At 48.0% G+C, this 13,150-nt stretch overlaps 3 protein-coding genes across 6 annotated transcripts in view; all 3 read left to right on the plus strand.

Annotated features, from left to right (window-relative positions):
• Positions 1–8,665, plus strand: part of LOC106941351 (zinc finger protein 136-like) — a 12,814-nt gene extending 4,149 nt beyond the window's left edge. Inside the window, exons 2-5 of one of the 3 annotated variants that reach the window (XM_015024335.1) lie at positions 5,325–5,475; positions 5,855–6,025; positions 6,165–7,319; positions 8,650–8,665. In XM_015024335.1, coding sequence (XP_014879821.1) covers positions 5,325–5,475; positions 5,855–6,025; positions 6,165–7,273 — 1,431 coding nt within the window. In that variant the 3' untranslated portion in view covers positions 7,274–7,319; positions 8,650–8,665. Of the gene's footprint in view, positions 1–5,324; positions 5,476–5,854; positions 6,026–6,164; positions 7,372–8,649 lie in introns of those variants that run through there. The other 2 variants (XM_015024336.1, XM_015024334.1) reach the window with 2 other exon arrangements.
• Positions 7,906–12,220, plus strand: LOC106941353 (acetyl-coenzyme A synthetase 2-like, mitochondrial). 2 transcript variants are annotated; one of them, XM_015024341.1, is made up of 4 exons: positions 7,906–8,466; positions 11,644–11,713; positions 11,746–11,791; positions 12,129–12,220. In XM_015024341.1, exons 1-4 carry the CDS (start codon positions 8,220–8,222, stop codon positions 12,132–12,134), a joined length of 369 nt encoding a protein of 122 aa, XP_014879827.1. In that variant the 5' UTR covers positions 7,906–8,219; the 3' UTR covers positions 12,135–12,220. The 2 variants fall into 2 exon arrangements, with proteins under 2 accessions (XP_014879827.1, XP_014879826.1); XM_015024340.1 differs by having other exon boundaries at positions 7,908–8,466; positions 11,644–11,715; positions 11,748–11,927.
• The window catches only part of LOC106941348 (acetyl-coenzyme A synthetase 2-like, mitochondrial), a gene marked incomplete at its 5' end in the record, with an annotated part of 5,824 nt that continues 4,889 nt past the window's right edge, over positions 12,216–13,150 (plus strand). Inside the window, 2 exons of the mRNA XM_015024330.1 lie at positions 12,216–12,402; positions 12,769–12,861. Of these exons, the coding sequence (XP_014879816.1) occupies positions 12,216–12,402; positions 12,769–12,861 (280 nt within the window). The remainder of the gene's footprint in view (positions 12,403–12,768; positions 12,862–13,150) is intronic.

The raw sequence follows: 13,150 nt of genomic DNA on the forward strand, positions 1-13,150 counted from the left end.
TGTTTTCATTATTTACCCCAGAAGAGGTAAATAATGAAAACAGAGTAAGGCAACAGAAGAGGAGCAAGTTGGAGAGGCTGAGGAGGAAGAAACCAGGAGAGGAGCTCAGCAAGGCTGCAGACTGAAGAGGAACAGGAACCATTGGAATACAGTTGGAAGTGGCTGTTTTCTTTCATTTAATAATTTAATGTATTAAACATCCATGAATCGTTTGATTCAAGCACTTCAAGTTGCATGTAAACGTGAAGAAATGAATCACATTTTAAGTAACAATTTGATATTTAAATATTCAGGTAATAAACATACACGTAATGAGATTATATTTTTAAATAAATATTTTATGTGATTAAAGTAAACAATTATATAATCAGAAATCTAATTGTATACAGCAAAACCATCAACAAGTGGGGGAGCAAGTTACAGAGACTGTTTTCATTATTTACCCCAGAAGAGGTAAATAATGAAAACAGAGCAGCGGAGGCAACAGAAGAGGAGCAAGTTGGAGAGGCTGAGGAGGAAACCCCAGAAGAGGAGCTCAGCAAGGCTGCAGACTCTGTAGAGGAACAGGAACCATTTGTGTTGAAATATGTGTACAAGTGGAAGTGGCTGTTTTCTCATTTAATAATTTAATGGATTAAACATTCATGAATCGTTTGATTCAAGCACTTCAAGTTTCATGTAAACAGGTGAAGAAATTAATCACATTTTAAGTAAAAATTTGATATTTAAATATTTCAGGTAATAAACATACACGTAATGAAAGATTATATTTTCAAATAAATATTTTAAACAATTATATAATCAGACATCTGTCAGGACTCTGGGTTTTTGGGTTTGTTTTGCTTTTCATTTTATTTAGCTTCATGTTTTAATTCACTAGTTCACTAGTTTAGCCCTTCATGGTCCTTTTGACATTATTAGAGGTATTTAGTGTAGTTGGAATTATATTATTGCTTTTCCTTGTTTGTCTGAGTCCAGCCTTCTTTAATGACTATAGTTTAATTCTATTTTATCCTTCTAGTTATTTCTTATTTCAGCCTCCCTGCAGGGTTTCTAATAATGTTTATTTCTTAATTTGATCACCATAGGTTCAGTTATTCTTCCATGTCTGAGTCTGTATCTTTCTTTAGTAATTCTAGTTGGGTTTTTCTTTGTTTAGATCTTCTAGTTTCTCTTGCTGTGTGTTCCTTAGTTCTTATTGTTAGATCAGCCTTGTTTCTATTTAGGTTCGGTTATGGTTTCCCTCATATCTTTCTCTCCTAGTTCATCAGGTTTTCTTTACTCTTAGTGTTTTTTGTATTAGAAGTATTTTTCAGTTCCCTGTTTCCTCCCGTTTCTGTTCCCAGCAGATCTCCTTAGTTTCCCTGTGCCACCTCCTCCCCAGCCCTCAGCCAGCTGCTGTGCCAAATTACTCACATCTGCTATCACTCTTCTCATCTAGCAGTCATTGTTCCCATTACTTAAGCTCCTCTTTGTCAGACACAACTCACCAGTCCAACTTGTTACCCTGCTCACCATGTTGCCAGTTGTTACCTTTGTTATCCCCCCTGTCTCCTGTTTCATTGTGTTTAGGATTTCCTTGTTTTCCCTGGATTTTGGATTTAGTTCGTTTATTTTGTTCATTAAAATAACATCTTCATAAAGTACGTCCACCGCCACATCATGACACAAACCAGATGAAAGAGCCCATCTTTAAACATTTAATGTGTAATTAAACAATAAAGGTGACAAATGTTATGAAATAGATCAGTCTTTAAGTAGATATTTGTTGTATTTAACATATTCCAGGTAAGTGAACATGTAATGAAATAGATCCAGTCGTAGAATTTTATGCAATTGAACATTACGGGTAACAAGTGATGACCATCTGAGGTAATACATTTTATGAATATTTTTTAAAATATAATTTTGGTTAAATAAAAAAGGGGTCCAAATGGAATAAAAATATGCCTCATCTATGCAGTCTAGTAGAACAATTTCACACAGATTGAGTTAATGGCACACGATTTGGAAGCTACTGAAGAAAACATTTAATGTTAAATTTATTTAAATTATTGAATATGCCTTAAACATGTAATAGAGGATAGTGTGCCTCGTGTAATAGCATGAATGACCACTTTTTTGTATCAGTTGGTCACAAGTCAAGGCATTTATTTACAGGAGTGTTTGGAAATTGACGGTCTCTATGTGAACCTCCGAGCGCTTCAGGAGGCATCGGTAGAGAACAGCTGGCCGAAATCAGCGTTCATAAATCGGACCAACCTTGAGATAAACGTCCCTTACTCCGCAGAGCGCGAATATCCAGTATCCAACTTGAAAACAACTTCACTGCAGTCGGTAATACAATAAAACCACCGGGATAAAGTTTGTTTTGGTCTGTGGCCTGTAAAGATGGCACCGAGCGACTGGACCTAAACGCCCCACAACGTCTGACGCAGTGACGTTGGTCCAAAGCTCCACTGGCCAATAGCAGCTCTCTTCATTAACATAACGATGCAGCAGAAATACAGCGAGCAGAAAAAGACAAAGCAAAAATCTATTTTTCTTGACAGAAACTCATGTGTAAGGAAAAGGAAAAACTAAATATATATATTTATGCTTTTATTTCTAATCAAAATATATATTTATTATTTTATTTATATATGTAAGATATATATTCTTTTATTCATATATTTATTATTCTTTTATTTCTTATTATGTCGATTTTGGTCCTTAACTAACAGCAACGCAGGAGAATATGAACTAGAATCTCCTTCATAATCTAAATAAATATTTTATCTCATTCCACTGCTGACAGTCTTGTTACATTTAATGTCAGTTCAGTTTCAGTCGTTCACTTTTAACGTGGAGATCGAAAATCAATACTGAATCTCCGAAAACATTTCTGATTAACTGAATCTACGATAAACGGATCGCTTTGCTCACCTTCCCAAAATCTAATGAAATGATATTTTCTCAGAAATGATGACAACAAACTCACAGGACCTAAGATATGTTTCGAAAAATAACACTGTTTTCATACCAGTATTCATTAAAACTTAAACACGGAGTGAGAAGTTCCACTGAAAATTCATTATCCTGAAGTCTGGATGTTTGGCAGTTTAACTGGAATCTCCTGGTCTCAAAATCCACATTTCCAAGGATTTCAAATCCTGCCAGCTTCCGAAATATAAAATTAGAAAAATGAAACCATATGGAATGTTTTAAGCCATTCTTTCCTAAGCGCAACAACCATGACGTCAAAGTCAGATTCATTAATAACCAACCTTCTCATGTGATTAATTAATCGGGACTTTTATCAAAAACATTTCTTCCTGTTTCATTCATAAACATTAACTTCATTCTCGACTCTGACTGATGAAATGCTTTGATGTGTTCAGTAATGAATGAGAGGAATCTCACATTTCTATCTTAGGAATTTATGAAATTATACTGAGGGCAGCACTGGATCGTTTTTGTTTGTTTTTTATCGTCAGAAATCTGGATGATCTTGTTATTGATTTGAAGCATTAATAACTGAGTTATTGTGGTTAACAGTGTAATGCCAAATGCTTCGCTGGATCTTAAATCTAGAGCGGAGCCCTGGATTTATGGAAACCGAGCTATAAATATCACCGTAGAGCAGCTCAATTAATCCACAAAGATAATCCCCTAAACTTTGCAGCATCTCAGAGAGGAATGAGTGAAATCCAACCTGACAGGACGATGATAAAGGCTGATTGTTAAACCTCTCAGTTCTATTCAGTCTGAGCAGAAACCTGAGCTAACATTTCATAATCATACACAGAGATCTTCTGATTATAAACATCCACCATTAGATGTTTATTAGGTTTGGGGATTAAACTGATAATCCCTGTTTTATTGTATCAGAGAGATTACCTGTCAGGATATATTTTAGAAAGGCTTTGAACAACATCTCTAATACTTCCCATAAAAACCTGCAGAATGCTGTTGTTTTTAGCCTGGTGATTATCTTCTTAGCAGCCGGACTCTGAACCGTCCAGGCAGGAAACGCCGGCAGTCAGAAGACCCAGGTTTGTACCACGATCCCAGTAAACGGCTGGCAGAGCCTCCAGTCTGTCACTGGTTCACCTGGTCAACATTAGCTTCCTCAGTGAACTCAACGTCTTTGAACGGTTTGAATAAACTCCATTGGAGGAAAGCCAGACCATCGTTCCCCATGTTTTAACTCAGCTGTAATTATGCCAGCTTCCAGAGACCAACAGTCACGTCTTAAAGACTTTCACCCGCTGCTCTAACGTCCACCATGACGAAATGCTTCGAGAGGTGAAGGCCCCTTCCACACTGCCTCCATCATCTGACCCAGTCCAGCTTGGATAACCGCTCCACTGAGGATGCCATCTGCACAGCTCTTCATCTGCTGGGAACACCTCGGTACCTGCGCTGTTCAGCTCAGCATTCAACTCCATCATCCTCCAGGATCTGCTGACTGGTCCCACTGGGCCTCTACTTGCTGCTGGACTTCCTCGCTGACAGAGCTCAGTCTGTGCCTGTGGGTAATAAGTCCTCATTTCTTTGAACACCAACGACCCCCAGGGCGGTGTCCTCAGCCCCCTGCTGCCCAACGACTGCCGTCCCAGGTTTACCACCAACCACATCCTGAAATGTGCAGACGACCATCGTGGGAGCCATTCTGAGGTGCAGCATCTTGCGGACTGGTGAACGACCGACTCCTGAACATCGACAAGACCAAGGAGATCACTGTCCATGTCAGGAGGTCCCGACCAGCCGCACGCCGCTCCTCATCAACGGATCCAAGTTCCTGGATGTGGACATTACAGACACCCAGCTGGACGCTTCATATCACTTTTCTGGGGGTTTTCTGTGTGCTCCGGTGGCGACATTTTGTCTCTGTTTCACTGTCATGTCTTTGTGAAATGTCAGTAGGTCTGGATCATTTCCTAAACCAGCTGGCCTCAGACCATCAGGTTTCCTGGTTCTGGGTGCAGAATCAGATTGTTAACCTGGTTCTGTATCTGGAGCCTCCCGACTCGCCTGCATGATCCAAACACACTGAAATAAAACGCCTGATGGTCAGGAATGTTCTGCATGTAATCTAGAGGAAAACCCGACGACAAGGAGAGATGCAGTTAGTTTTCCTGAAGGAAATGGTCAGTAAATAACCTGGTAATAAAATATAACTTATCATTAAACATCTGGATTCATTCGGACCAAAGTTATTAAGAGGCTCTTTGGAGGAACCCTGGTTCTGTTCCAGTTTGGGTCCCAGTTGGGCCTAGTCAGAAGAGACTGGTTTTTTCAGTCTGTGTGAATGAGTGATGGAGGTTTACTGGTTTCCTCAGGAGGAACTGGGAGTGGCGGTGGACAGGCTGTGTCTGGAAGCTGTGGATCAAATCCTGAAGATCCTGGAAACCAGCATGACCAGGCAGGAAGAGGCTCCGCCCACACTGGCTGACACCTGTGGAGGGTTAATAAAGACCCAGACAGGTGGAGGTGAGTCTGCAGGACAAACAGTTTCAGATTTTTAATGTGTTTACCACAGATTTAACATTTAAAAATGATATGATTTGCAATTAGCACAGGAAGAAACCCTCAATCATCTGCATAGAGGCGAATATTTAGAGGTAGAAAACAGTAGAGATGAAGGATTAGTTAGAGACATTGGGAGGAGCTTTAGGACAGGACCCTGGGGAACACCGTCAGGACCAGGTGTAAACCTGTCTCCCAGGTAAATGGTCTCTAAACCAGTTAGTAGACCGATCCTGGGATAGGGTTAGGCCAGGATCGGGTCATGAACACGATTCAGGTAGGTCTGGGTCAGAGTCTGTGTTTGGTGTGAACGGGTGAAGATCGTTGTGTTTCTGTGTGTCAGGTGAGCAGGAGCCCGGCTCAGGCCACGCCTATTTCCTGCTGTACAGAGTCAGTGACGGACCGGCTGCAGAGGCAAACCGTAGAGACGCAGAGCAAAGCCTGACCATGTTTCCATTTCTGAGCGCTGCTGGTGACGCCAGGAGCCTGCTGGTGGCGCTGCAGAGCGCTGAGGGTGAGTCTACCTGCTGATGTGCTGAGGACGTGAGGAGCTCCTGGTGGAGTCAGCTGCTGCTGATGGGGTCTGTTCCTCATAGGGCAGCTAACTGCAGCGCCCTCTGCTGCTCATCAGATGAACTGTGTCTGTGTTCCAGGTGACAGCAGAAGCAGCGCCTCTTCCTCCCCTCCGACCGATGACCATGAGTACGCTCGACCCCCAGAGCCACCTGACGGCGGGGCCAAACGCTGCAGGCGGCGGCAGGCGGGGGCCCCGGCGAGCGAGGAGCTTCACCTGCAGTGCTGGCGCTGCAGCAGGCTGTTCCCCAGCGCCGAGCGGCTGGCCGACCACCACAGGAAGTCCCACCCGCTGTGCTCGGTGTGCGGCGCGGCCTTCAGCGGCGTCCTGAAGCTCCGAGAACACCAGATGAAGGAGCACAGCCTCCTGCCGTTCGCCTGCGGCTTCTGCCCCAAGAGCTTCAACCACAAGACGCACCGCGACCTGCACGTCAAGGCGCGCCACACCGGCGAGAAAAGCTGCCGCTGCGACATCTGCGGGAAGGGCTACTCCTGCGTCAGTGCGCTGAACACGCACCGGGTGACGCACTACAGCAAGACGTTTATGTGCGAGGTCTGCGGCAAGGCCTTCTACCACGCCTCCCACCTGGCGCGCCACGCGCTGGTGCACCAAGAGCCGCGCCCGTTCAGCTGCTCCACCTGCGGGCGGCGCTTCACGCAGGCCGCCAACCTGCGCAGCCACCAGGCCACGCACGCCGGAGAGAAGCAGCTCTGCTCCGTCTGCGGCAAGAGCTTCCGCTGCCTGAGGAACCACATGATCAGCCGGCACGCCCAGGAGCCGGCGGCGGCCGGCTTGCTGCCGCCGGCCGTCACCTGCCAGGTCTGCGGGAAGAAGTTCCCCAACCCCTCGCAGCACCGGGCGCACCAGCGCAGGCACACGGGGGACAAGCCGTTCCACTGCGATGTGTGCGGGAGGAGCTACCGGTTGAAGGAGCTGCTGCGGGACCACCGCTACACCCACGGGGGGCAGAAGCCCTACCGCTGCTCCACCTGCGCCGAGACCTTCAGCCGGGCCTCCAGCTTCCTGCGGCACCGCAGCATCCACAGCGGCCAGGCGCCGCACAGCTGCCAGCGCTGCGGGAAGCACTTCCGGCTGCGCAGCTTCCTCCAGGCTCACCTGCAGACCAAAGCTCACCTGAGGCGGACGCAGCTGAGCCAGAGCGCCGAGCCTCCTTTAATCCCAAATTAGCAGCTGAGATGGAAGAACTCATGAAGGCGCAGGGCTGGACGGTTCGGTTCCTCCGTCTGTTTGACTTTAATCTGTCATTAAACATAAACATAGAGCGAGTTAGATTGTTGGAAGTCGTGTTTTTTAATACAGTTTTAAATCACGGCTCCATCGCGCTGCTCCAGGGCGGACGGTGGCGCCCTGGGCACGCAGCCCTGAGGGACTCCAGCTGGACGTGTTCCTGACCCGGTCCAGGGCCGCTGCTAATCCTGTCTGCTGGTTCTGGACCGGCTGCTCAGTCAGTTCTCTGCAGCAGAGGACTGGTTTGACTGGTTTCCAGTTGAGCAGCTTGAGGGAGTCCAGTAAATCCAGATGATGATGTGTAATCCAGCAGACCTGCGATCAGATTAACGGACGTATCCAGGCGATAATCCCACCTCGGTGTTTGAACGACGGTTCGATCATAATCTGCGGTTTGTTTACGTTCCAGATGCTAGCTGCGGCTAATCAGGACCACAACATGTTTGTTTCATCGTTATTATGATCATGTGACAATCAGCTGATCAGATTATCGGCTTCCAGGATCCGTCAGACACACCAGGTCAGAGGTCACGGGGTGTATTCATTTATTAAAGTCAATTTCAAAATAAACAAATGGAGATTTTTCAGCAGCAACTTTACTAACTATTGATTATAGATATATTAGTGATATTTATCTATAATCAATAATAATCCAGTAAAATGTTTCAATTCTTCATTACTGCAACATATTAGAAACCGGAACCACCGGCTCACATCTGGATCCAGATCCGGTTCTGCTTCATCAGGTGAAACCTTCCGGTCCAGTCTCTGATCGCTCCCGGACCAGAACCGGAGCTGCTGGCCCCGCCCCCTGCCTCCTACGTGGACTCACCTGTCGGGGGGGTAGAAGGTGGGTCAGTCTCGGTTCGGCCCGCTCCAGACCGACATGGCTCTGTGCAGGGGAACCGGACTCTTCTGGATCCTCCTGGGCCGCCGCAGCTCGTCCGGACCGAACCGGGCCCCGGTCCGGTCTCTGTCCCGGCTGCCCCACCGGGACCTGTTCCGACTCTCAGTCATCGAACCGGACCGGTTCTGGGGCCCCGCAGCCGCCGACAGGCTCCACGGGGCCGAACCGTTCCAGCGCGTCCAGGACTGCCACCTGAACCGGGCCCGGATCCGCTGGTTCCTGGGCGGTAAGCGGAACGTGTCCGGTGAGTTCCGAACCGAACCGAGGGGTTCGGTCCGGTTTCTGAATCATATCCTGACTGTTCGGATCAGGAATTAAAGTTCAGATCAAGGTTCGGCTGATTTTTCTCTGAACCGAACGTGTGTGGATCAGTCGGTTTCTTTCTGACACAAACGGTAGAAAGGTTGAGGTTCGGTTCGGTTCGGACTGGTTTATTAATAATAAGGTGTTGGGGAACCGGAACCAGAACCATGAATGGACCAGAGCAGCAGAATGTTTTAGATTTCCTACTGTGGGTTTGGACCGAACAGAACCAGCAGAGTCCCAACCTGTGGGGAGCGGGCCTAACAGAGGCCGGCAGGTGGAGATGAGACCGGTTCTGATCCGCAGTCAGAACCGGTCTGACTGCGGATCAGAGTCTGATGTGACTCTGGTTCCCGGCACAGAGGACGGATTCTAGTTCTCCAGGTCTGGTCCAGTCCAGACCTCTGGTGGTTCTGGACCAGGACCCGGTACCAGGTCCAGATGTTTTTCAGATTTTCATCCTCTGCCTTGTTTGTGTGTCGGATTATAATCCAATTATAATCCAATAACGGCGGCAGGATGATTGGTTCCCATCAGCTCCGATACAGGATCAGCTCTCCATTACATAAACGGGTTCTGTGGCGCCGCTGCGTGCCGCTTCGGCCCGGCCCGGCCCGGTCTGCTGCCTCTAAATCCACTTCAGGATTAATGTTCAATCAGAGAACAAATGAAGTCAGTTTCCACCACGAGTCCCGCCAGGTCGGGATGATGATCTGCTCGGCGCCGCCACGGCTCACACTGGGGAGGGGGTTCTGATTGGACCGGAGGACCATCTGAAGCTCTCTAGGAGGGAAGCTGATGTTCTCCAGAACCTTCAGAACCAATCCAGTCCCTCAAAGGACAGACTCAGGCTCTGTTTAACTCTGTTTCCATGGTAGCATCGCCAGGCCTTCAGCTAGAGCAGCATAGCCGGGTCCTGGAGGTCCGAGGTTCTCCTGGAGGGAGCCGTTCCCTCCTGATCCAGGTTCTGCTGACCTGGTTCCATCTCTGTCCCAGTGACATTCACACGGAGACGGTCCGGCTCATCTCCATGACGCTCCATAAACCTGCAGCAGAGACACGATGTCCAGGATCCGTCTTCGTCCTCAGAGCTTTTCTCATCTCCAGAGAAAATCTCAACTCAAAGTTGGCATGAATTGAATTGGTGCTCAATTCATTCTTAATCCCTGCTAACCTTCTGCTAATTTTCTGCTAAACTGATGCTAAATTCATGCTAACTTACTGCTAGATTAATGCTAACCTACCTTCACGTATATAACAATCAGAACATGGCTGCCACTGAACTCAGGTTTTACCTGAGGACGTAAATCTTTGCAAGGGATGCAGAAGACAAAGTTCTGTTTTAAGGAATATTTAGAACCAGAACATTTCAGACTGTCAGACCTTTGGTCAGTGTGAGGAGGTGAGCAGGTCGCCGCTGAGGAACATTTCTGTTGTGGTAGCAGAACCTCAGAGCGTGACGTGTCCACACTGATAACGGTGATGAGCCGAGGCGCGAAGCTCAGAGATCCCGCAGAGTGACAAGATGTTACTGATCAACAGGAATAACGACCTGAAACCATAAAACCAGCTCAAAATGAGACTCAATGAGCTGAATGTGCCCAGAAACAAACCGGCTCAAGTCCAACAGAACATTTTCTTCCACAGCTGGATGGCTTTCAGAATCAAGAGGCCAAATCAAGCAGAGTTGACCCAGTTGGTACCAGAATCTGATCCCAGGTGTCAGAACAGGGATGTTATCTCTGCTGAGTGAGTAAACTATGATCCTGATAACTTTACAGCATTTTCCAGGCCCAAAGTTTCCTCTGAAACCCAACCGCCTGAAGACAAACAGAAGAACCTGCAGAGAAATCTGGATGTTCAGTAACGAGTCTTTATTTTCTCCTGGTCCAACCAGAAACTGATCCAATCACCTTAATCCTGTCCAACTAAGTCTTTAGGTTCTTCTGCTGTTAGTCACAGTTTTCTGTCTCTCAATACTGGACATGTTTCCACAGCAGACCTTCATCAGAGCTGTCGCCAGGTGGGACCTGACATCAGTCAGCTGTCTGGCAGTGACAGCTGAAATTCTGTCCAATAACAAAAGAACCTAAAGACAAGAAACAGTTTGATCTTTACCGTCTTAACTTTGACCCTCAAAATGCTTACCTGTTAGTCAAAGGGTACCTGTGCCATTATGACAGAGGTCTGAATGTTCTCTGGTCAGATTTACTCCTGGTTTCCAGATAAGAACGTTCAGATGTTGTTAGAACCCAGAGAACGTTCCTGAGGAATCCCTGGACCTCAGGACGTTCTGTCTCAGCTCAGTGCAGGGCTGTGATCACCTGTAACCAAGGTGTGAGAGGAGGCCGAGTCATCGAGCTCAAGGCCGCTGCGGTGAAGACTTGTCCATCTGTCCAACATGTCTTTGTCTCTTAGAGGACCGAACAGCTTGCAGTGATGGGAAAGATGGACGTCCCTCAGGAAGAGGTGGGACACCTGATCAGAAGGTCCATACCAGTCCAAAAATTACCAACACACCCAGTCCATACCTGACTGGTCCACACCTGACCAGTCCATCATGTGAAACCCAGGCGGGTTACCTGCTGTACACCTCCATCACTCACCAGGGGTACGTCTCTGGTCTTTGAACCTAACCGCGGTGGAGAACTCCTGGTTCCTCATGGTGCTAGAACATTATGACCTCATCAGGATTCTGACCGGGTCATATCGGGCCAAGGCCACTGGCTAGTTGGGTCCTCCTGTCGTTGGGTTCTTCTGGCACCGGTGGTTTTGACCAAAGAGAAGCTGAGTGCCACCAGGAGTCCTGGTTGGTCCCTCCATGTAGCACCCTGAGTTGCTTCTCTGCCATCGGATCGGACTTCCTTGTGGTTCTGTTCAGGGACAGCGCCATGGAGACAGTCCAAAAGTTCTCCAGAGACAGCACCTACCTGAACCCGGGAACAGTTGGATGCTGGTTTTCCTGCCTGGTGGAGATTTTCTCCAGCAGGCCTGGGAGAAGGAACAACATTCAGTCTGAAGAGGAGAACCTCTGAAGGGAACCAACCTGGTTCTGCCAACAGGTCCAGAACTCACCAGAACCCTGTTTCTGTTGTTCCAGTTGGTGTTCGACTACCAAGACGGAGACGTGTTTGGCTGCATGGCGGACATCTGCTGGATCACAGGACAAAGCTACGTGGTCTACGGCCCGCTGTGCAACGGCGCCACCACTGTCCTGTTTGACAGCACACCTGTGTACCCGGATCCAGGTGAGCCGGGTCAGCAGCACCAAAACTCCCTGCTTCACCTACACAGCTTCATCCAGCGGTCCAATCCCACATTCCCCACTGGAGGCATTCTGAGGCTGGATGGATGATCTATATGCAGGTTAATCTTGAACCTCAGGTGAGTCTCACCTGCAGCAGGAAGTGGAGCTGCAGTCAGTCATTAACCTGGTTTTATGGTCTGCAGTTAGACCAATGAAGACCTTCGTTCTGCTTTCTGAGCTCTGATTGGTCAGGAAGGATCGGAGCCAACACCCATCACCAGAAGATGATGTCTCCTTTTATCTGTTAGGTGACCTTTGACCTCTGTCATCCCAAACAGACATAGAGTCCAGACAGTAGCACCAGAAATCATCATTAAAGCGGTTGTGAGAGGCAGGGGGCGGAGCTTAAGCAGGAAGTTTAACAGAGTGTGGCCGTGTGGGACGGAGTGTGTGTCTCACCTTGCCTGTGTCCAGGCAGGTACTGGGAGACGGTGCAGTGGCTGCAGATCAACCAGTTCTACGGAGCGCCGACGGCTCTGTGGCTGCTGCTGAGACACGGAGACGACTGGGTCAGGAAGTACGACTGGAGCTCTCTGAGGATGCTGGAGTTAGGTGGGTCCAACCGCTGGGACACTGGGATCCAACTGGTCCAACTCAGCCAGAACCTGACAGGAACCGGTTCTCAGGTTTGACACCAAACACACCAGGCACAGACACTCTGGGACTAGAATTAAATTCTGGACCAGGAACTTCAGATCCAGTTTCTGGGTCAGAAAGTTCAGGGTGTTTGTCAGTTACCTCATCATCAGCAGAACCACATGTCTCAACCGCTAATCTAGCCTAGCAGACATGAAGTCATGACATCACTTCCTGGCAGATGGAGACCAGGAAGTGATGTCATCACCACCTGGATATCACTAGGAAGTGATATCATGACTTCCTCTGGCCCAGGATTGGTCACTGTTGATGCTCCATATCTGGGGAAACCCATCAACCATGAGGCCTGGCACTGGTTCCACAGCGTGGTGGGGGAGGGACGCTGCCCCCTGGTGGACACCTGGTGGCAGACAGGTGAGACACCGCAGGTGATTCACAGCATCACACAACCAGTCTGAGGGACTTCCTCCTAGTTCTCCCAGTTCCTGACCCAAAGCTGGAGAATCTCCCAGAGGAACCTTCCTGCTGTCTGTGGAGGTCAGAGATAATGGAGGTCCGTTAGCTCCTCCCACATCTGGTTCTGGTTCTGGAAGCCGACCCGACAGTAAGTCCTCCTGATTTCACTGAAGTTTAAACCCTAATTGGAACGATCAGCAGCAGAACATCTGCAGCTCAGCGGACAATTAACAACCAAACCCCCCTC

This window comes from Poecilia latipinna, unplaced genomic scaffold, assembly GCF_001443285.1.
Source record: "Poecilia latipinna isolate Pla-1442-1.1 unplaced genomic scaffold, P_latipinna-1.0 Scaffold3619, whole genome shotgun sequence".
Lineage (NCBI taxonomy): Eukaryota > Metazoa > Chordata > Actinopteri > Cyprinodontiformes > Poeciliidae > Poecilia > Poecilia latipinna.

Coding starts and splice junctions, on each gene's coding strand:
- LOC106941353 (XM_015024340.1), top strand. CDS start 8,220: ATGGCTCTGTGCAGGGGAACCGGACTCTTCTGGATCCTCCTGGGCCGC. Junction 8,467..11,643: donor GATCCGCTGGTTCCTGGGCG/GTAAGCGGAACG, acceptor CTGTTGTTCCAG/TTGGTGTTCGACTACCAAGA. Junction 11,716..11,747: donor GCTGGATCACAGGACAAAGC/TACGTGGTCTAC, acceptor GTGCAACGGCGC/CACCACTGTCCTGTTTGACA.